Here is a 21,946-nt window from a genome sequence, read left to right as displayed (position 1 = left end):
AATGGCTTTTGCATCCTGGGTTATAATTTGTAGGGAGAAACTTCAAGTTTACAAGTGACTTTGGAAAGAGTTCTAAACTCTAGTTTTTTGGTTTTTTAATAATTATTTTTTTTATCGATTATTTTTGTTTTGGTCTTATCTTGGTCAACCAATGACTCATTCACGTCTCTTATGGCAACTAGATGGAGATACAACACATATATTTGAATGCTAAAGGGTATCAATTCGGCCAATAGACAGTTGTATGGGTAGCAATCAGAGAAACACCATTTGATTCTTCGTTGACCAACTGGCTTCTAGTCCTTCTCATTCACTGTCTCTTCTAGATCCTAATGGTCCATAGTCAATGACTACCTTTCACAGAGGCCAACTTTTCAAACCCAGAGAAATTGGCATAAGCATACTTATTATCAGTGTATAATAAGTTTTTAGCTCTTCCATCTTCTCTGCCTAATTTATGTGCTAATTTTTTGGGGTATAAAAATATTTAGTCTCAGAATATCAATGCAAGCCATGAAAAGCCTTTTTGTGTGCTCCTTCTTGTTCTCTTTCCTAAGTGTCTCAACTACAACCACACCAGACACAATCACTCCAAGTCGATCTATGAGAGACGGTGAAACTCTAGTTTCAGCAGGTGGAAGCTTTCAACTGGGATTCTTTAGCCCTGGTACATCAAAAGGTCGATACTTAGGAATATGGTACTCTGTTCATACTGAGACAGTTGTATGGGTAGCCAACAGAGAAACACCACTTGGCGATTCTTCAGGAGTTTTGAAGGTCACTGAGCAAGGAGTTCTAGTCCTTCTCAATAGCACAAACACGATTGTATGGTCATCAAATTCATCAACAACTGCAGGGAATCCAGTATCACAACTCATGGATTCAGGAAATCTTGTTTTGAAAGATGGAAATGAAACTAACCCTGATAAATTCTTGTGGCAGAGTTTTGATTATCCTTGTGACACATTCCTACCAGAAATGAAGCTTGGTTGGGACTTGGTTACTGGTTTAGATAGGTACGTCTCATCTTGGAGGAGCACAGAAGATCCTTCTTCAGGACAGTTTTCATTACGGATGGATCTCGTGGTTTCCCACAAATTTTTGTTATGAAAGGAGCTAAGATAATGTCTAGAGCAGGGTCATGGAACGGCCTTCATTTTACAGCATATCCATATTCTCAACAAACACAAGCAAGCCCAACATCGGAGTATGAATTTGTGTTGAACAAGGATGAGGTCTATTATGAGTACAGGCTTCTAAACACGTCCACGTTCTCGAGATATATGTTGAATCCATCAGGCACTGCAGCGCGATTCACATGGGTGTACCGAACACATAGTTGGGAACAGTCCTCTACATTCCAAGCAGATCAGTGTGAGAATTATGCCTTGTGTGGTGCATATACTAGTTGCAGTGTCAATGTCTCTCCCATATGTGCATGCTTGAAGGGATTTGTACCAAAATCTCCAAAAGATTGGAATTCAGGATATTGGTCTGATGGGTGTGTTAGAAAGATTCCATTGGCTTGCAGCTCTGGAGATGGCTTCCTAAATTACACTGGGGTTAAATTGCCAGACACATCTTCCTCATGGTATGACAAAAGCATGAGTCTCAAGGAAAGCATGAGTCCCAAGTGGCTGGTTTAAGCTTCTGAGTAGAAGTTCTGCAGTTGCTTCTTCTTCTTCCCTTTTTCTTTTTGAGTCATTTGTTGATCTTTCTCTAAGGTCTGACCCGTGAGTCCTTTTTCAGAGAAATTGCTCAGAGACATTGTTCTTCATTAACTATCTCAGGGAGTCGGCTTATATTGGTTTTAGAACTGCTTGAACTACAGGAATTTGTTCTAAATAAACGACTCATGACTACTCAAGTGTTTGGGATTGGCTGACTAAAGAAGGAGATAAACAGGGGCTTCCTAAACTGACCATTTTCTCTACAAGAAACTTATTAACCTCTCTCAATTTTCTGTCTCCTGCCCACCGCTCAGGCCCTCTACACTGGGGTCCTACTGTTTGGAAAAAGGACTCACAGGTCAGACCTTAGAGAAAGATCAACAAATGACTCAAAAAGAAAAAGGGAAGAAGAAGAAGCAACTGCAGAACTTCTACTCAGAAGCTTAGAACTCTGGTATCCATGGTTACCCTATAAGACCATTTGAGAATCCAAGGAACCTTATACCGGGCAATAAAAAGCATTTGTTTAGGGAAAAATAAATCAACTTTGGCAAATTTGGCTCAAATGACGGATTAACTCAAGAACAATTTTCGTCAAACCATGCTTTTTAATGAAGAAACCAGTAGGAAAAAAGACTTTTGAATTTATTGTCAAAATTGATAAACCAGGAATGACTAAAATCCTCAGATTGGTGGAGGAAAATAGAATATCAGGCTTCAATATAATCAGAATAATTATATTGTAATTTTGACGACTAGAGGGTTTTCAACTGTAAGGATGGCTACAAGGATTCTTGGCTGGCATCACATTCCATTCATAATGACCGAAAGGGGTGACAAATGCAGTCTTATATATATCTGACTCATCTATTTGGATATCTTCATATATATATATATATATATGCCACATACATCAAGTCATGCTGTTCCAAATTCATTGCCTTGTGTAGAACACAGCAGCAATGAAATTCATTGCCTTGTGTACAGCATCCAAGAAAATAGCATAGTTTTTTTTTCCGTCCATGGAATTTGGATTTTTAAAATTCATAAATTGTTAACAAAATAGGATTTTTTTTTTCATTAAGCAAGCAAGCAGACATTATTAAAATATAATAATTAAAATATTACCTCATTAAAAAACAAGTTAACAGATTAAGCTTTTGACCATATATAAAGCTTTGATCATATATAAAGCTTTTGATTGAATATATAGAGCAGTGCGTGAAAACCCAATAGAGGATATCGAGATGACCAAATTAAAGTCTCATACTATGGAAAAATGAAGCTTTATTTTCTTTACTTTAGAAGTGAATGGTGTGTTTGAATATTGTTGTTGTTGTTGTTTTTTTTAACGTGGACAATTGTAATGTGGTTTTTTCTATTAATTAAGAATTATAATATTATCGTTTCATATTTTTTTTGTTCTAATTTGTATAGAATTTTTTTACCTTTTAGATGTTGACCCCTGCAATCAGAGATCCTGGATCCGCCACTGACAATAACTATATATAGATATTTGAATTGAGCTATATTAGTTATGAAATTTGAAGTTTTATGACATGTTGAACATTAGGATGATTTCGTACCCTAAAAAATGATTTAAGTATGGGACAAGTTGTGCATTTGTTATGCCAGAATTGGGCTAATAATGTTAAAAAAATGAAAATGAAAAGAGAATTGGGCTCAGGCAAAAGAAAAGAGAATTGGGCTTAGGCCCAAAATGTATGTTAAAGTTAACCAAGTAATTTGAACTATTGAAGAAAGATTAAGTTATCAAGAAATAAATTAAGTTCAGTCGCCTCTCCTCCCTGTATATTAGAATAGCTTAAAATATTGTTTTGTCAAATAAAATAAAAATACAATTTAGTTTGTTGGTATTAATGAGAATTGGAATAAACTAACGAATGGGCCTGCAGAGGAAAAGAACCGATTGGGCCTTTGAAGATAAATTTGCATTTTAGAAACCTAGCGATCCAAGACAAAGGTGGCAAATAATAATGGAAAAATGAAGGGGTCAAAGTAGAAATTAGCAAAATTATGGAGATAAAATGGAATTTCGCACAAAATTGTTTCCGAAATCTTTTGCGCTTGACCCCAATAAAAAGGAAGCTTTTGCAGCTTGAAATGGTCGTTTTATTTTATCTTCCCTACAAGCCATTTGGGTACGAAATGGATAACATACAAGATATCACACAAGGGATACAGGAATTGAAATTTGAAGTAATGACACGCTCTTTATCCTGAGGAATTTATACAATAGATCGTAATTAGGCTATACCTGTTAAATCTATGATCAAATGCACTTCAGTCTGCAAGACATGGAGGTCCATGATCATGAACAAAAGCTTCATCTGCTTCATAGCATAACTGTGGACTTTAGCAACTGAATGATGTTCACCTCTCCTACTCCACAAAATTTCTCTGGCAAGAGGCCAACTTCAACTACTACCAAAACACGGTCATTCACAAGGTAGAAGACGAGGTTCACTCTGTGCATCATGATAACCAGGCGTTTGATGTGTACTCCAAGTTTGAATTTCCAATTGCCGCAAAGAAAAACTATGGCAATTCACATGTTTGAGTGGTTGGCTTGGCACTTGTGATGGGCTAGTTTGTTTTGTGGATGATATCCCCTCTTATGCTTACAACTTCATTATATGGAAGTTTGGAACGGGTATATATAGGAGTTTACATATGAGGGTTTTACAAGGAATTAGATATAGTAAAGAATTAGGAAAGTATCTCCTAATTGTACAATGATTTATCACTTAGATAAAAAATAGGAAAGTAAATCCCTTAATTAATCAAGGAAGTAAATCTCCTTGATTAATTAGGAGACTTACGTCAACACTCCTCCTCAAGTTGGTGCATATATATCACGAATGCCCAACTTGGTAAGTGAGTCGTGAAATACTCTTCCATACTCACACATATGCAATATCTGATCTTGGAGGACATATGAAGAGCAGAACCTTGGTGGTGGTGATAGAAGAAGGAGTCCGCAGGTGCCAACAGGATTGATCGCATGCTTCTGTGAGTCTGCAACAAGATGGAGAATCGTATGGGTTCTTGACATCAGCAGCGGAAGTAAAATGTGATATGAGAAGGTGGGGAAGGTGATGTGAGAAATTTGATGTATGAATTTGATGTAGGGATTGGATTTAAGAGGTATGTGTATAAGATTTGATGGTATGTGTTGAGGGATTTGGATAAGAGGATTTGAGGACTTTAGATTTGAGGGATTTGGATTTGGGGAAAAAAATATAAGGAATTTGATTTAGGGTTTTGGATTTGAATATGAGAAATTTGAGATAAGGGTTTAGAGACAAAACAACTTCTCTTCACTCCCCTTCTCCCCTTGAAGAGAAGGGCTCGTTAGAATAAAGAGATATGTAGTATCTTCATGGGAATACATCAAGGTAATGGGGATACGTCAATAAACATATCATTTTCACTCCCCCTCCCTCCCTTGAAGAGGAGGGGAGGAAAGCACTTAAATTTCATGAAAAACGCAAGCATAGGTCACAAGAGAACCTGGCTCTGATACCATGCTAAAATATGAATATGGTTTGAATGTATTAGGTTTTTTTTATTATTTTCCATAAGGAGGTATATATAGGAGTTTACATATGAGGGTTTTACAAGGAATTAGATATAGTAAAGAATTAGGAAAGTGTCTCCTAATTGTACAATGATTTATCACTTATATAAAAAATAGGAAAGTAAATCCCTTAATTAATCAAGGAAGTAAATCTCATTGATTAATTAGGAGACTCACGCCAACAAAGCATGGTAGGTATGATGCTTCTATTGTTGGTTTGATGCTACAACCAATGACTATAAGGTTGCGAGGTGACTTTATTGATGAAGATGAGACGGCAACTCTAGCCGAGGTTTATTCCTAGCCAATTACACTATGAGCACCCTTGGTTGTGTTTTTCCTGCATGTCTAGTAGATAAAGCCGCATCCATTTTGTTAATGGGGTTCTTCATTGGCCTGTAGTTTGTCGACAATTGTTGATTTTTACTATTTATACCAAAACGAACAGCCTATGAGAGAACTGTAGACACGTGGACAGATTGAGCCTGACCATGGTAACCCTCGGCACCCTACTGATTCATCAATTAGGGCCACCTCATTCTCCACGACATGTGGCAGGCCCACAATCGATGTCTACAGTCCCACATTTAAAATCTACTCAACTAGCACACCTCCTAAGGCTTATTAAAGGAGTACACCCCAAAATGGAGGTAATCGAACTTACGGCATACTGTCTATTGATATGTCAGTTTAATCTACCAACTCCGACTTACTTACATCAAGAGCCTTCGCCGGTACCACATAGGTGCCAAGGACTTCGAGCGTGTGTTATTTTACAGATCACGTGCTTTACTCGAGGCCCAAAGGCATACCGAAGGCCCAACATCACTAAGTTGGCCTTAACAACCTGCCAACCATTTTTGAGGTCCAATAGCTTAAGGTCATGGGAAACGAACAAAATCGACCCATTTTCTCCGTAGAATACATGAGGACCACTTCAGTACCAACGCATTGTTAGAAGACTGATTATCGCTTCAGAGGCAGAGTGGAGCTAGCCGAGCTGCCCCTGAGTACTTTGCTCGCACCACCCATTATGCACTACAAACAAGGCAGCTTCGCCCAAATAACTTCTTCTTGAAGGACATGGCTAAACTCTAAGAACATAACAACCTTCTCGCCCAAAGTAGACAACCCAGCAATAGCTTGCTCAATCGAAACATACGCAAAATATCCAAACCACTTAATCTTCCTAGAGCCTCAGACTTCCCAAATGTAAGAAGAAGGGTAAAAGGTAGCAAAGGCAACGCCAGCGCCTTCCAAACAGCTTAGTAGTTCCGGCACTGTGGGATCAACCGCACATACCAAAAATGGTTTACTCGATTGTGCCATCGGCTTAAAGACAAGGAGGTTGAAAGGCAGAGGTCTCCAATCTGATTAATGTAAGGTTGAGAGACTCACAGATGAGGGTTCTCGGGAAGCAAGTCACCCATTTGGAAGGTACCTTTGGAATCGGAAGTAGAATCCGACAACGAGTACGCCCTTTCCAAAACCACCAAATAAACCTACCGCTCGCAACTCCCACGCGATTCTCTGAGGCAAGGCCTTCAAGTCCGTGGAAAACTTCCGAAGACTATGGTTCCGAGGAGGTTCCAAGCCGAGGCCCCGCTATAGGTCTACTTTTTCAGAGGATTTAGAAGATGGAAAATTATAGGACCTGCTCCCAAGAGCCGACCGATGCAAACTTCTGGCCGGACTGCTTCACCTAATGCATAAAGCGCCACGACGTGATAGAGATATACAGCCACTTCATATCATTCTACACCGGTGTCGAAGACCCCTTAACACATCTTCATTCCTTCTAATCGGCAATAGTGGTGCAAGGGACTCAGCGACGAAGGGCAATGCCTCATGTTCCCATCATCCCTTACAGAGGCGGCGTGAATTGGTTCTACAGTTTGGAGCCGGAAATGTAGATTCCTTTGATGAATTGAAACAGATTTTCCTCAATCACTTTATGATCCAGACGGATCATTCAGATTCTGCCGATGATCTGTACACGATTCGGCAGGGAGAAGACGAACCTCTGCGAGAATATGCTGCACGCTCAGTCATGAGTACTGAGGTGTCTGAAACAGACGTGGCAGCCTACGACGCCTTCAAGAGTGGCATTCGGTCATCACACTTTCGGTACTCGTGCACGAGCAACTAGCGCACCTATGACGAACTAATGAAACAAGCCGCAATCCACGCTAAGGAATATTTCAACTCAAAATTCGGGCTTCGCTGGCAAGTGGAAATGGCAATCAAAAGTTACTTGGGCAGATTCTCCTTACGCGGAGAGCCGATTTAATCTCGTAGGGCATAAACGGAAAGATAACCGTGATCAATCGATGTGGACGCTAAAAGAGAGAAAAGGAAAATACGGTAGCAATGACCACCGGGCGCCATCACGATTACCGACTATGCCAAGAAGTCTTCACTCACGAACATCACTTATGAGGCGCTCATGAATGAGAACGAAATAATCCCGAAGACTAATCACCAAAGCCTAGTTTGGCAAGACAATCTAGATAATGCAAATTCGCTGACTACCAAAGATAATAGTCATAGCACGCAGGAGTGCATAAGTCTAAGGAAGATCATCGAACGCTTGATTCGAGAAGGAAAGTGGATCGAAGATATTGCCAAACCACCGCAAGCACCGTCTCCATGTGAATCGACAGATCAACATGATCAACTATCAATCGAGGCCCACTATGGCGGTAGACCATTTAACCGACGAAGCAATATGTACGGGCTGCGACTATCTCAAGTCTTCGGCAGAGAATCTGACCGACTAATCGTAAGGTCTCAAGGTAGTGAGAGCCCATCACGCTTTTGTGAAGAAGAGGAAGAATGAATCATTTACCCCATAATGACCCCTATGTTGTAGGCAATGGATCGATCGACATCGAAGTTCAAGAATGTAATTTTTTGATGTCATAAAGGAATGGGAATACCAAATACCAAAGTCAATCGGCAAATCACACCATCCGCCACTGGGACCTAGTCCACCAAATTCATAGTTGTCACCGCTATCGCCTTCGGCGTTGCCTCCTCAAAACAATGATATATGACTAGTTCCTCATCGCCGATCGTCCCAACGGCATATAACGTCATTATCTAAGAGTCGCTTATGGCGCATACAAAATATATTATTAAAATTACAAAGCTAAAGCTCAAGCGGCAGCCTCTCATCGGCGACATTGGCACCTCGCTGATAGCAACATCGGCAGTAGTATGGCCCTCGGCAAAGACAAAGCTTTCCCGGCGTCCTTCCTCATAGTCCTCAGTCATTTCTTTGGTAATGCCTTTGGGAAGAGGAGGAGGATTGGCAATGAAGTTTAGGTTCAGCTTTTGCCTGGGGTTGTACCGCTTGAATCTTTAGAGCAGATCCGCCATCTTCGAGCCCACTTCCTTGTCCAACAAGACAAGCTGAACTCTTCCGATGAATGGTAGCCTCTCATAGCTTCCCTAATGTGCAGCTTCAATTTCGCTACTTAGAATGCTCTGACTCCTCCAGCCATCTACACCGCCTCCTTAGTCGCTCCATCCTTTGCCGCTATCACCGCAGCCTTCCAGAGCTACTCTCATCTCTCCCACCACCTCGTGTAAGCCCCGAACTTACTATTCGACACCTTGCTTGTCCTTCAAAGAGGTGAGCGTGGTCTTGGAGGGCCTTGCCAGCCTCGACAACCTTGGCATGGCCATCGTCGTATGCCTTCTTTGCACGCTTGGCAGCGGTGATGGCCCGCTTCATGCACAACCACATGTCCATCGATGCCTCGAAACAAAGCAGAATGTCAAAGATAAGTATACAGCCAACGGTGGCACAGCTTGGATAAAATAACTTACTGAGGCCTAGAGAAGGCTCAACCGCTTTTCCCGATGGAGTTTCTTCGATAGCTTTTCTATCTCCGACAACTCCATTTGCGAACCAAGGATCATATGGTTCTCAAATTAGACTGTCTTCGACGGGCATGCGTGGGTGATCGGATAGGCAGGATTGTCATCATCCTCGATACCAGATGCCTCTGCGCCCGTCTCGCCGACCGCAGCTTGGCACCGCCGGCCTCGAGGTCTACAATGAGTGGCCTTTTTCAGCGGCCTTGAAGTAAAGGTCTGGTGGTTGGCATCGTACACTAGGCGCCGACTCGTGTTGAGCTGCCGGAGACGATCGGCAAGGGTTTGATCCTCTAGATCAACCCGCCAATGGAACCGGATCGCCCGCCGCGATTCTTCTTCATCCCTTGAAAGCCCATCATGAGGCGCTCTTGGAGGACTGCTTCATCCTCTTGGCCTAGGCGGCTCTTCCGGCGCCTCACTGTCATTGCACAAGGTGGAGATCGGTAAGGCATTGATATGATATAAATGAGAATGCAAAGATGAAGTCCACTTACTCTCGGCAGGGCTGACAAGTTCAGCTTTTTGATGAGGTTCACGGTAGAACAAAAATTTAGGGTACACCCTCTCAACGGCAGGGACTTTCAACCTAACTTTATCAATTTGCTGAATCTCTGATTGCATGTAGGGCTCGATTGCTTCAGTTTGCATACAAGAACAAAAACAAAACAGGGTTTAAATATCAAGAAAGACACAACTATAGACTCTACCGATCGGCATGTCGACCTATCGCTATTTGAAGGTTGTGGGATGTGGAAACGAACAGCCGCCCTGTGGCGATTCCCAATCCTCCGACAGAGCACCTCCATTCCTTCAGACTTCGAGAGGTCAGCACGGGCGCACGAAATGGCCTCAAGCCCAAGACAGCTGGCAACCAACCTCCGTGATCGCACTTTTTGTACTGTAGGAAAATTGCTCGTATGAGGTTCCCATCCTGCAATATCGAAGCAACAACCCCATTAAGGCCATCCGAGTTGGGGTTGTATTGGCCCGAGCACAACCGATTTAGGCGCATTCATCGCACGACGGTTATGCGATATCGAACCTCTCGTAGAAGGACGCCGGTTGAAAAGACGACTTCACCGCCTTCTGGATTACTGAGGATTCGGTAGGACTCGAATCCTCATCCTTACCAATCCGGATGAGGTATTCAGCACGATACTTGACTATCTCCCCGGTGATCTTATTCGGCTCCAAAATAATCGACGCCAAATAAATGCTCTTCGACATGACTATGGGTACCTAGGATTTTCCGTAAACTACGATACCCTGTGGGAGAGGGTTCTACAGCCGCCTCCACGACCGTATGGAGGTCTTCGATTGGTGACTAGCGCTGATTCGCAAAGGTCGCCCATGCCGATGTGATCGCCATCACGATATACCACAGCCAACGGCATCGCTGCCTTGTCATAAGCCCCTTTCCGATGCGCCGTAGGAATGGAGCTCGCCCCTTATCGATAATCTCAACATCGGAGTCTTCTCCGCTCGCATCGAGGCTTACGACCTCACTATTTGTATCAAACAGGTCATCCGATGACTCCCTATCGAACGCATGGGCTCACTCTTCGAATGGTGACTCGCTATTGACATCTACAAAACACACAAAAGAAACCAAGGCCATGCGAAGACTAGCCTATTGATTCCTACATCACTACCTATGGCAACCAGACTCACTGAAGGGAACCCTATGGTCGGGCCTAGTTCATGCCAAGGAAGGACGTGCACAGAGTAAAGAGTATTAAATAAGAGCACCGAATGGTACCTTATCTCGAGCTTTGAAGGAGAATAGCGAATCGACTACCGATCACCTTCGGCCGAAAATCGCCTTTGTTCTCCTGACGACTTCGTCACGTAAATTGCCTTGACTACCGATTGTTTGGCTGAGAAATCGCCTTGGTTGTCGTTAGCTCGCCGAAGTTGCCTCAACAGAGCTCTCGCCACTCACAAATGCAAAGTGAATTTCCACGAGTCGAGGGTTTGCAACAGACGCCTCAAAAACCAAACGGTGCATTAATGGCGCTTCGCTTGATTGACATGCCACACGCCGCTCGACGCGTATGATTTTCCGACAGACGCATGTAAGTACATCAAGCGCCTTTCATCCCATCATTCCTCGCTTGAAGCGACCTTCCAATCCCCGACGTCAATGAAGACGCATCTAAGGGCCGTAAAAGCCCTTTCATTCGCTTAACTACCGATGGTAGGAATACATTTTGCTTAATCAAGAAGAATGTCAAGTCCCTCCGAGAACTCTCTAATGAGAACTTGGAGGACTTCTGTTTTACCAAAATGAACAGCTTATGAGAAACATACACGTGGGACAGATTGAGCCCGACCATGGTAGCTGCACTTGGCCTACCGATTCATCGACAGGCCACCTCATTCTCCACGACACGTGGCAAGCCCACAATTGATGTCTACAGTCCCACATCGAAAATCTACTCAACTAGCACACCTCCCAAGGCTTATAAAAGGAGTACAATTCCCCAAAATAGAGGTAAAGAACTTACGGCATACCGCCTATTGATATGTCACTTAATCTACCAACTCCGTATCCTACTTAAGCACGAGAGCCTTGCGCACCACACGGTGCCTCAGGACTTACCAGCGTGTGTTATTGTACAGATCACGTGCTCTACCGAGGCCCAAAGGCATACCAAAAGCCCAACATCACTAAGTTGGCCTCAAAAACTGCCGAACCATTTTTGAGCATCAACACTTACTATATTATATTGACATTTGACCTGGGCAAGGAGGTGTTTAGTAAGATACCTATGCCGAAGATTATTCAATGGAATTTCAACTTGGGATTGCAATTGTCTGTTTCAGATAACAAAAAATCTATTGCTTTGTTCATGAGGCCCAACAATCGTGAAGATTTCATAACGGATTATAGGCCTGAAGATTTTGTTCTTCATATATGGGTGATGAAAGAGTATATCAGAGAGGAATCATGGACCAAATTGAATGCTCTCTGTCCACAAGATCTAGAAACAATTTTCCCAGCTACATGTTTTAGGAAGAGTGGGTATCACATCGCTCAAAGAAGAAGAGAGGTAGGAACTAGTATATCACTAGACCTTGTGAGCAAACAGTTTAAAATTCCGTGATTGGATATAAATATCTTGGTCATTTTTATAAAGAGAGCCTCCTCATACACGACAAGAGAGATGAGTCTTACTAAGAGAAAGAATGGTAATGTGACTATAGTGCCGAGAGCAGAACATTTCAATTCTTTGTTTGCCTAAATTGCATGATTGGTGACTTAAAAGACCAAAGACTTGCTGCTTTTTCCATTTCTTGACTGCCCTTATGTTGTATATATGGATATCTGATACCAATATCTCTGTATGTATTAATTGAGATCGTGAAGGTACTATAGAGTCTTGTCTTGGCCAGAATAGTGACTCCTCAACTACCCTCTTAGGGTTCGTGCTCGAAATTCCATCAAATTACCACACTCATTCATGTTTCTCACTGGTAGCCACATTCCGCTATATAAATAGTATAGCTCCTCAACATTCTACCTCTTTAAAAGAGAAGAGTAATCTTGCAATAGGATGCAGATGAGTTTGTGTTTTTTTTATAACTTAATATGAAGAGTGGTAGGGTGAATGAGATGTGTGTATTGATGTACTAGAATTAAGTATTAAGTTGGATGACATTTTTTGTCTTTTCACACAATAATAAAACTTAACAGCTTAATGATTTAAGTATTTGGGTGAACAAAGAGAAATGTGGGGTTTAAATAGAACAATTCGCAAGAAAACCAACGTGACCAATGTTATATTACCACATGCACGCATGGTGGCTGTCTCCTGCTTTGACTCCTTTTGAGGTTGGAAAGGTCAAATACAATATGTTAACCAAAAAATGCAATTTCTGAAACATAACTTTAGGACTAGGAGACATGTATTTGTCATGTGTGAGTTTCCAAGAAAATTCTACATGTGAAAAGGCCTTATATATCGTATGTCCTCATGGTCCACATAACCATAGTCCGTGAGTTTCTTCCACGGTGACCAACTTTCCAAACCAGGGATTCGGTCAATTAAGAAAAGCATCACAACTATACGCATATAGTTTTTATCAGATAACAACATGCCTTTTACTTCTAGTTTTTGGCTCTTCCATCTCTGGAGAAGTCCTGTGCTAATTTTTTTTCGATACAAGTATACAACGCAAGCCTTGAGAAGCATTTTTGTGTTCTACTTTTTATTTCCCTTCTTAGGAACCTCCACTCCAATAACACTAGACACAATTACTCCAAATCGATATATTAGGGATGGTGAAAGTCTAGTTTCAGCTGGTCGAAGCTTTGAACTGGGATTCTTTAGCCCTGGTAAATCAAATGGTCGATACTTGGGAATATGGTACACTGTTGATACTGAGGCAGTTGTATGGGTAGCCAACAGAGAAACACCACTTGGCGATACTTCGGAGTTTGAATGTCACTGAGCAAGGAGTTCTAGTCCTTTTCAACAGCTCAAACAGATTGTATGGTCATCCAATTCATCAACAACTGCAGAAATCCAGTATCACAACTCTTGGATTCAGGAAATCTTGTTGTGAAAGATGGAAATGAAACCAACCTGTTAACTTGTTGTGGCAGAGTTTTGATTATCCTTGTGACACATTCCTACCAGAAATGAAGCTTGGTTGGGAGTTAGTTACTGGTTTAGAGAGGTACGTCTCGTCTTGGAGGAGCACAGACGATCCTGCTCGGAGAGTTTTCTTTATGGATAGATCATCGTGGTTTCCCACAAACTGTTGTTGTGAAGGGAGCTAAGATAGTGGCTTCAGCAGGCTCATGGAACGGCCTTCATTTTACAGCATATCCATATCCTCCACAAACACGAGCAAACCCAACATCGGAGTATGAATTTGTGTTGAACAAGGATGAGATCTATTATGAGTACAGGCTCTTAAAGAGGTCCATGTTCTCAAGATATATACTGAATCCATCAGGCATTGCGCAACAATTAACATGGGTGCACCAAACACATAGTTGGGAACTTTTCCTCTACATTTCAAGCAGACCGGTGTGAATTATGCTTTGTGTGGTGCATATGCTAGTTGCAATATGAATGTCTCTCCCTTATGTGAAATCTTGAAGGGATTTGTACCAAAATCTCCAAAAGATTGGAATTCGGGATATTGGTCTGATGGGTGTGTTCAAAAGATTCCATTGGCTTGCAGCTCTGGAGATGGCTTTCTAAAGTACACTGGGGTTAAATTGCCAGACACATCTTCCTCATGGTTTGATAAAAGCATGAGCCTCAAGTAATGCAAGGGATTATGTTTGAAAAAACTGCTCATGTACGGCATATGCAAATTTAGATATCAGGGAGGGAGGAACTGGCTGCTTGCTTTGGTTTGGAAAGCTCATTGACATAAGGGAATTCACTCGCGGTGGTGGTCAAGACCTCTATATACCGATTGCATCTTCAGACCTTGGTAGCTCTTAAACTTTTATTTCATCTTATTTTTATTTTTCTATCCAATAGTGGATAACATTTATTGTGATTTGATCAATTGATTAACCAAGAGAATTCTCACATTTATTCATGCTGAAGAAATCTCACACCCAATTTTAGAGAGTCAGAAGCATGGATTGCAGAAAATATTACCTTGGAGAAGACATGGAATTACCACTATTAAACTTTTCCACTTTAGCTAAAGCCACTAATGAGTTTTCAAGCAGTAACAAGCTGGGAGAAGGTGGTTTTGGACTGTGTACAGGTATGAAATTTATGCAACTAAAGTGAGCTATTCTGTGATACAAGTTTTAAGACTTTTCTAAATGATGATCCATAGGGTGTTGAAATATAATCTGCTGATTTTCTCTGCTCGCTGATTTAATCGATTACTGATTCGATTCGAGTTGTTCGATTCACTGATTCTTTTTGATTTGTTAGAGCAGTAATTTTCTATTTTTTTTCTGTCTATTTTAAATGATGTAATGAGAACCATTAGATCATAGTCTAGGTGGATTCTCTAGCTTAGATTTGGTATGACACGTGTAAGCACCTAATAGGGTGACAATTGTAATTCTGTTAGAAGAGAATCACATTTCTCTCTACGTCAGTCACACTATGTGCGGCGGTTTGTAAGAATTCAATAGAACAGTGCTTCCTCATTTTCTCTTCATTCTCTCTAGCTGAAATCTCCAGAAAATACATCTCTTCCTAAATCGGAAAATACATATACAAACTAAGAACTCTAACATAGGGTACATTGATAGGAGGGAAAGAAATTGCAGTGAAAAGGCTTTCAAAGGATTCCGGACAAGGACTGAGGGAGTTCAATAATGAAGCTATGCTGATAGCCTGACTTCGGCATCGCAATCTTGTAAAGCTTTTGGGTTGTTGCATTCAAGAAGATGAAATTTTTTTGATATATGAATTCATGACCAACAGAAGCTTGGACTTCTTTATTTTTGGTATGGTCCTCCCTGAAGCCAACCATATGGCTTTTAGGTCATACCATCTTTAATGTTATTCTGCAAGGATTCAATGGTGCATTGACTTAATAGGATCAAAATTTCTTCAGATCATGAGGGACAAAAGTTGCTCGACTGGGCTACATGCTTCCACATGATTGGTGGAATTGCTAGAGGGCTTCTTTATCTTCACCAAGACTCTAGATTGAGAATTATCCATAGAGACTTGAAAGCTAGCAATATCCTGCTTGATGATAATATGAACCCTAAGATTTCAGACTTCGGCCTCGCTAAAACATTTGGTACTGATCAAAGTCGGGGTAATACAAAAAGAGTGGTTGGAACGTAGTAAGTATATTTTCTATGGTTTACATTTTACATTGTGTTGTTTTTGTTGAAATTCTTACTCAACTTATTTTGATGGTGCAGTGGTTACATGTCTCCCGAATATGCAGTAGATGGAATTTTCTCGATGAAATCTGATGTCTTTAGCTTCGGAGTAATACTGCTAGAGATGTTGAGTAGGCAAAAGAACAGGGGATTTTCTAACCCAGATCACCACCTTAACCTTCTTGGACATGTGAGTACAAAGCATTAATAAGTACTATCATTTTACTTTGAAGAACCTAGCGAATTAGACGGTGTAATCTTCTCAGCACCTCCTTCTTTCAATGACATGCCATATAACAGTATAGAGGGTTGATGTAGCAATGCTCCAATTACATGCCACCCAGTTAACATATTGTATATGTTTCAATTCTTTAAGGCATGGATACTATGGATTGAAGATAAACCATTGGAACTGATTGATAAGATATTACGTGATTCGTGCACCATATCTGAAGTGTTAAGGTGTCTTCATGTGGCGCTGTTATGTGTGCAAAGAGTACCTGAAGATAGACCAAGCATGTCATCGGTGGTTCTAATGTTGAGCAGTGATGTTACCTTGCGTCCACCAAAGCAGCCTGGTTTTTACACCGAGCGAAGTGTCCCTGAATCACACTTAAGTACACGCCGGTGTTCAGCAAATACTTCCATTACAATAATAGAGGCTCGGTAGATCATCATTCTGGTGCTTGTTCATGCTTCTGTCTACCATTCACAAAATTGCATAGGGCAGGTTGTCTACAGCCTTAGTTGGAAAACAATGACATGAGATTATTAATATTATGCAAGAACGATGTGATTGAATTATAAGTTTGCTTGGAACAGTTTCTACTGCACAACAAAGAAAGGATTTGGGGTTGTTGGGTTGAAGAAAATTTAAGGGGTATGCTTTGCCATGTATTTAACTTAATTATTTAACAAAATTTAAGATTCTACTTCCATTCCTGATCGTTACTTCTGGGTTGTGGATAAACTATTATGGTTATCGATTGACATTGTACACATTTTATGATATTTGTTAAATACAATATCTTTCCCCCCAAAAAAAAACTTAATTATGTTCTTACTCCCCAAGGTATACATAGAAGTGTTCAAAACTGTCAACCAACAAGCAGAAAAAGTGTGAATTGTTAAAAACGTGAGAGACTTGTAATTTCATGTTTGTTGAATTCAAATGGCAGCCCAAGTGGTTGTTCCTCATATGCATTGTTGTGTTATGGGGTTTTCCACAGGTTATCACTTTTGGGTTTTTCCCAATTGGCTGGTCAGTTGCCAGTCACTTTTCTATTGTTACAGTGAACAAATGATAACAATAAAAGATGAAAACATAGGAGGGAGGAGAGGCAAGAGGAACACCAAAGAGGCTGACTCATGCCTTTGCAACCGATAGAAGTAAAAGCTTTATGCATTCATGTCGTGTGTGGGCTAATATTAACACGGTCTATGCATGCCGGTTTGGTTCGGGAATTTAGTCGAACAAGTGACAGGCACGTCGTAAATAGGCGGGGTTACCGTGAACCTAAGGCTCGGGTGAGGTGAAAGACATTGATGGATAGCTTTGAAAGCATGCTATTTTATTGTTTTAATGGCTTTTGCATCTTATAATTTGTAGGGAGAAGCTTCAAGTTTACAAGTGACTTTGGAAAGAGTTCTAAAGTCTAGTTTTTTTGTTTTTTAATAATTATTTTTTTTATCGATTATTTTTGTTTTGGTCTTATCTTTTTTGTCAACCAATGACTCATTCACGTCTCTTATGGCAACTAGATGGAGATACAAAAGCACATATATTTGAATGCTAGATATCAAGGCCAATAGACAGTTGTATGGGTAGCAAACAGAGAAACACCATTTGATTCTTCGTTGACCAAGGCTTCTAGTCCTTCTCATTCACGTCTCTTCTAGTCCTAATGGTCCATAGTCAATGACTACCTTTCACAGAGGCCAACTTTTCAAACCCAGAGAAATTGGCATAAGCATACTTATTATCAGTGTATAATAAGTTTTTAGCTCTTCCATCTTCTCTGCCTAATTTATGTGCTAATTTTTTGGGGTATAAAAATATTTAGTCTCAGAATATCAATGCAAGCCATGAAAAGCCTTTTTGTGTGCTCCTTCTTGTTCTCTTTCCTAAGTGTCTCAACTACAACCACACCAGACACAATCACTCCAAGTCGATCTATGAGAGACGGTGAAACTCTAGTTTCAGCAGGTGGAAGCTTTCAACTGGGATTCTTTAGCCCTGGTACATCAAAAGGTCGATACTTAGGAATATGGTACTCTGTTCATACTGAGACAGTTGTATGGGTAGCCAACAGAGAAACACCACTTGGCGATTCTTCAGGAGTTTTGAAGGTCACTGAGCAAGGAGTTCTAGTCCTTCTCAATAGCACAAACACGATTGTATGGTCATCAAATTCATCAACAACTGCAGGGAATCCAGTATCACAACTCATGGATTCAGGAAATCTTGTTTTGAAAGATGGAAATGAAACTAACCCTGATAAATTCTTGTGGCAGAGTTTTGATTATCCTTGTGACACATTCCTACCAGAAATGAAGCTTGGTTGGGACTTGGTTACTGGTTTAGATAGGTACGTCTCATCTTGGAGGAGCACAGAAGATCCTTCTTCAGGACAGTTTTCATTACGGATGGATCGTCGTGGTTTCCCACAAATTTTTGTTATGAAAGGAGCTAAGATAATGTCTAGAGCAGGGTCATGGAACGGCCTTCATTTTACAGCATATCCATATTCTCAACAAACACAAGCAAGCCCAACATCGGAGTATGAATTTGTGTTGAACAAGGATGAGGTCTATTATGAGTACAGGCTTCTAAACACGTCCACGTTCTCGAGATATATGTTGAATCCATCAGGCACTGCAGCGCGATTCACATGGGTGTACCGAACACATAGTTGGGAACAGTCCTCTACATTCCAGGCAGATCAGTGTCAGAATTATGCCTTGTGTGGTGCATATACTAGTTGCAGGGTCAATGTCTCTCCCATATGTGCATGCTTGAAGGGATTTGTACCAAAATCTCCAAAAGATTGGAATTCAGGATATTGGTCTGATGGGTGTGTTAGAAAGATTCCATTGGCTTGCAGCTCTGGAGATGGCTTCCTAAATTACACTGGGGTTAAATTGCCAGACACATCTTCCTCATGGTATAACAAAAGCATGAGCCTCAAGGAATGCAATGGATTATGTTTGAACAACTGCTCATGTACGGCATATGCAAATTTAGATATCAGGGAGGGAGGAACTGGCTGTTTGCTTTGGTTTGGTAACCTCACTGACATGACACAATTCACTTCCGGTGGTGGTCAAGACCTCTATGTACGGATGGCAGCTTCAGAACTTGGTAGCTCTTACAATTTTATTTGATCTTGTTTTTGTTTTTCTAGCCAATACTGGATAACATTGTCACAATATATTTATACGTTAAGGGAAAATGAGTTTTTGTCAACTTTTATGTTTTTCTTTTGGATGGGGTTTTGATGGGGGCAGCCGTTAGAACCAGCATGGTTAAAAGTATTGAGCTTTACCTAGATCTAGGTCCACAAATGGTGGTTATTTCCTCAGTTGGCCTTGCTGTTTTGTCTGCAGTTAAGCAGAGTATGGCTAAAATAAGTTAGTGTTAGATTCACAGTTACTGTGAAATGCGAGATTGCTTACTGAATTGCATGAAAGTTTTATTTTAATTGTGATCTTTCAGATCATATTGAGGAAAAGAGCAAGTTCAACAAGAAAAAGCTACCTGGAATTCTCATCAGCTCTGCAGTTTTTCTCGTGGTAACGTTACTAATTGGATTGATATTGTATATACGGAACAAGAAACTCAGAAATCAAGGTAAATATCTCAAACGCGGACCTGGATTCTTTCAAATACATGATTGTAAAATTCAGGCACAAAAAATTAAACCAAAGTACTCTTCTATGAAATTTGCATTAGATTGTTTCGATAGTGTGTGATTTTCTTATGTTCCAAGATTTGGCTTAGGGCGTTTAATCAATTAAATTGGGACACATGGCATATTGTGATTTGACCAATTGATTAACCAATATAATTCTTACACATCTATTTATCCATGCTGAGGAGATCTCCTTGTCATTTCAGGAGTTAGAAGCATAGATTGCACAAAAGATTACCTTGGAGAAGACAGGGAAGACATGGAGTTAACACCACTATTTGATTTGAGCACCGTAGCTAAAGCCACCAATGACTTTTCAAGCAGCAACAAGCTGGGAGAAGGTGGTTTTGGACCTGTGTACAAGGTAACATAAATTTATGCAACTAAAGTGAGCTAATCTGTGATACAAGTTTTAAGACTTTATAAATGATGATCCGTAGGGTATATTGATCGGAGGGAAAGAAATTGCAGTGAAAAGGCTTTCGAAGAATTCCGGACAAGGAATTATAGAGTTTAAAAATGAAGTTATACTGATAGCAAGACTTCAGCATCGCAATCTTGTAAAGCTCTTGGGTTGTTGCGTTCAAGAAGATGAAAAAATCTTGATATATGAATTCATGCCCAACAAAAGCTTGGACTTCTTTATTTTTGGTATGGTCCTCTCTGATGCCAACCATATGGCTTTTAAGTCATACTGTCCTTCACCTTTAATCTTATTCTACAAGGATTCAATGGTGCATTGAGTTAACAGCCTGAAATTTTCTTCAGATCAAGAGGGACAAAAATTACTCGACTGGCCTACGTGCTTCCACATTATTGGTGGAATTGCTAGAGGGCTTGTTTATCTTCACCAAGACTCTAGATTAAGGATTATCCATAGAGATTTGAAAGCTAGCAATATCCTGCTTGATAATGATATGAACCCTAAGATTGCAGACTTCGGCCTCGCTAAAACATTTGGTAGTGATCAAAGTCGGGGTAATACAAAAAGAGTGGTTGGAACGTAGTAAGTATATTTTCTATGGTTTACATTTTACATTGTGTTGTTTTTTTTTGAAATTCTTACTGATTGAAACTTGATTGTGCAGTGGTTACATGTCTCCCGAATATGCAGTAGATGGAATTTTCTCAATGAAATCTGATGTCTTTAGCTTTGGAGTTATACTGCTAGAGATGTTGAGTAGGAAAAAGAACAGGGGATTTTCTCATCCAGATCATCACCTTAACCTTCTTGGACATGTGAGTATAGAGCATTAAGTACCATCATTTTACTTTGAAAAAACTAGCGAATTAGACGGTGCAATGTTCTAAGCACTTTCTCCAATGACATGCCATATACCAGTATAGACAGAATGTAGCAATGCTCTAATTACATGTCGTCCTACTAACATCTCATTTATTTTTCAATTTGTTCAAGGCATGGACATTATGGATTCAAGATAAACAACTGGAATTGATAGATACGATGTTATATGATTCATGCAACATATCTGAAGTGTTAAGGTGTCTTCATGTGGGGCTGTTATGTGTGCAAAGAGTACCAGAAGATAGACCAAACATGTCATATGTGGTTCTAATGTTGAGCAGTGATATTACTTTGCCTCCACCAAAGCAGCCTGGTTTTTACACTGAACGAAGTGTCCCTGAATCGCCATCAAGGAAGCGCCCGTTTTCAGTGAATTATTTCAGCACTACAGTGATCGAGGCACGGTAGATTTTTGTTCTGGATGCTTTGTTGATGGTTCTGTCTGTCATCACGGAATGTGTTTGGCAGATTGACTTGATGCTTGTAGTCTTAGGTGGGAGACAATGACATGAGACATTATCATTATTCATGTTATGCAAGAAAAATGTGTTGAATTAGAAGTTGGTTTGGAGCTTTGCCATTCATTTTATTTATTTTACTCTGTTCTACTCCCCCAAGGTATGCTGTAAGTAATGATATTTAACAACCAGAAAATGTGAATTGTGAATAATGTGTGAGACTTTATCCATTTAAGTAATTTTACTCTGCCACACACGCTTTAACAACCAATGGAAGTAGAAGATT

The 21,946-nt window shown here is 40.5% G+C and overlaps 1 protein-coding gene and 1 pseudogene across 2 annotated transcripts; both read left to right on the top strand.

Moving 5' to 3' along the window:
• Positions 1-333: 333 nt before the first annotated feature.
• On the top strand, positions 334-16,695 carry LOC103343657 (G-type lectin S-receptor-like serine/threonine-protein kinase At4g27290; annotated as a pseudogene). Its single transcript, XR_016124926.1, has 6 exons — positions 334-1,633; positions 14,431-14,887; positions 15,372-15,595; positions 15,706-15,943; positions 16,025-16,175; positions 16,362-16,695. The product of XR_016124926.1 is annotated as a G-type lectin S-receptor-like serine/threonine-protein kinase At4g27290 (transcript).
• A 1,114-nt stretch (positions 16,696-17,809) lies between these two features.
• LOC103343655 (G-type lectin S-receptor-like serine/threonine-protein kinase At4g27290) lies at positions 17,810-21,813 on the top strand. Its single transcript, XM_089047684.1, has 7 exons — positions 17,810-19,346; positions 19,701-19,835; positions 20,103-20,260; positions 20,337-20,547; positions 20,665-20,902; positions 20,985-21,135; positions 21,314-21,813. The coding sequence occupies exons 1-7, from the start codon at positions 18,062-18,064 to the stop codon at positions 21,608-21,610; spliced, it is 2,475 nt and encodes an 824-aa protein (XP_088903810.1). The 5' UTR covers positions 17,810-18,061; the 3' UTR covers positions 21,611-21,813.
• The last annotated feature ends 133 nt before the right edge of the window (positions 21,814-21,946 follow it).

The sequence above is a fragment of the Prunus mume genome, linkage group LG3 (genome assembly GCF_029339155.1).
Source record: "Prunus mume cultivar Tortuosa linkage group LG3, ASM2933915v1, whole genome shotgun sequence".
Classification (NCBI taxonomy): Eukaryota; Viridiplantae; Streptophyta; class Magnoliopsida; order Rosales; family Rosaceae; genus Prunus; species Prunus mume.
This window is presented reverse-complemented; position numbering and strand designations above follow the sequence as displayed.

Excerpts from the sequence above, each read along its gene's own strand:
- LOC103343655 (XM_089047684.1), top strand. The coding sequence starts at position 18,062 with ATGCAAGCCATGAAAAGCCTTTTTGTGTGCTCCTTCTTGTTCTCTTTC. Across the intron at positions 19,347-19,700 it reads GATGGCAGCTTCAGAACTTG|ATCATATTGAGGAAAAGAGC; the intron begins GTAGCTCTTACA and ends GTGATCTTTCAG. Across the intron at positions 21,136-21,313 it reads ACCTTAACCTTCTTGGACAT|GCATGGACATTATGGATTCA; the intron begins GTGAGTATAGAG and ends AATTTGTTCAAG.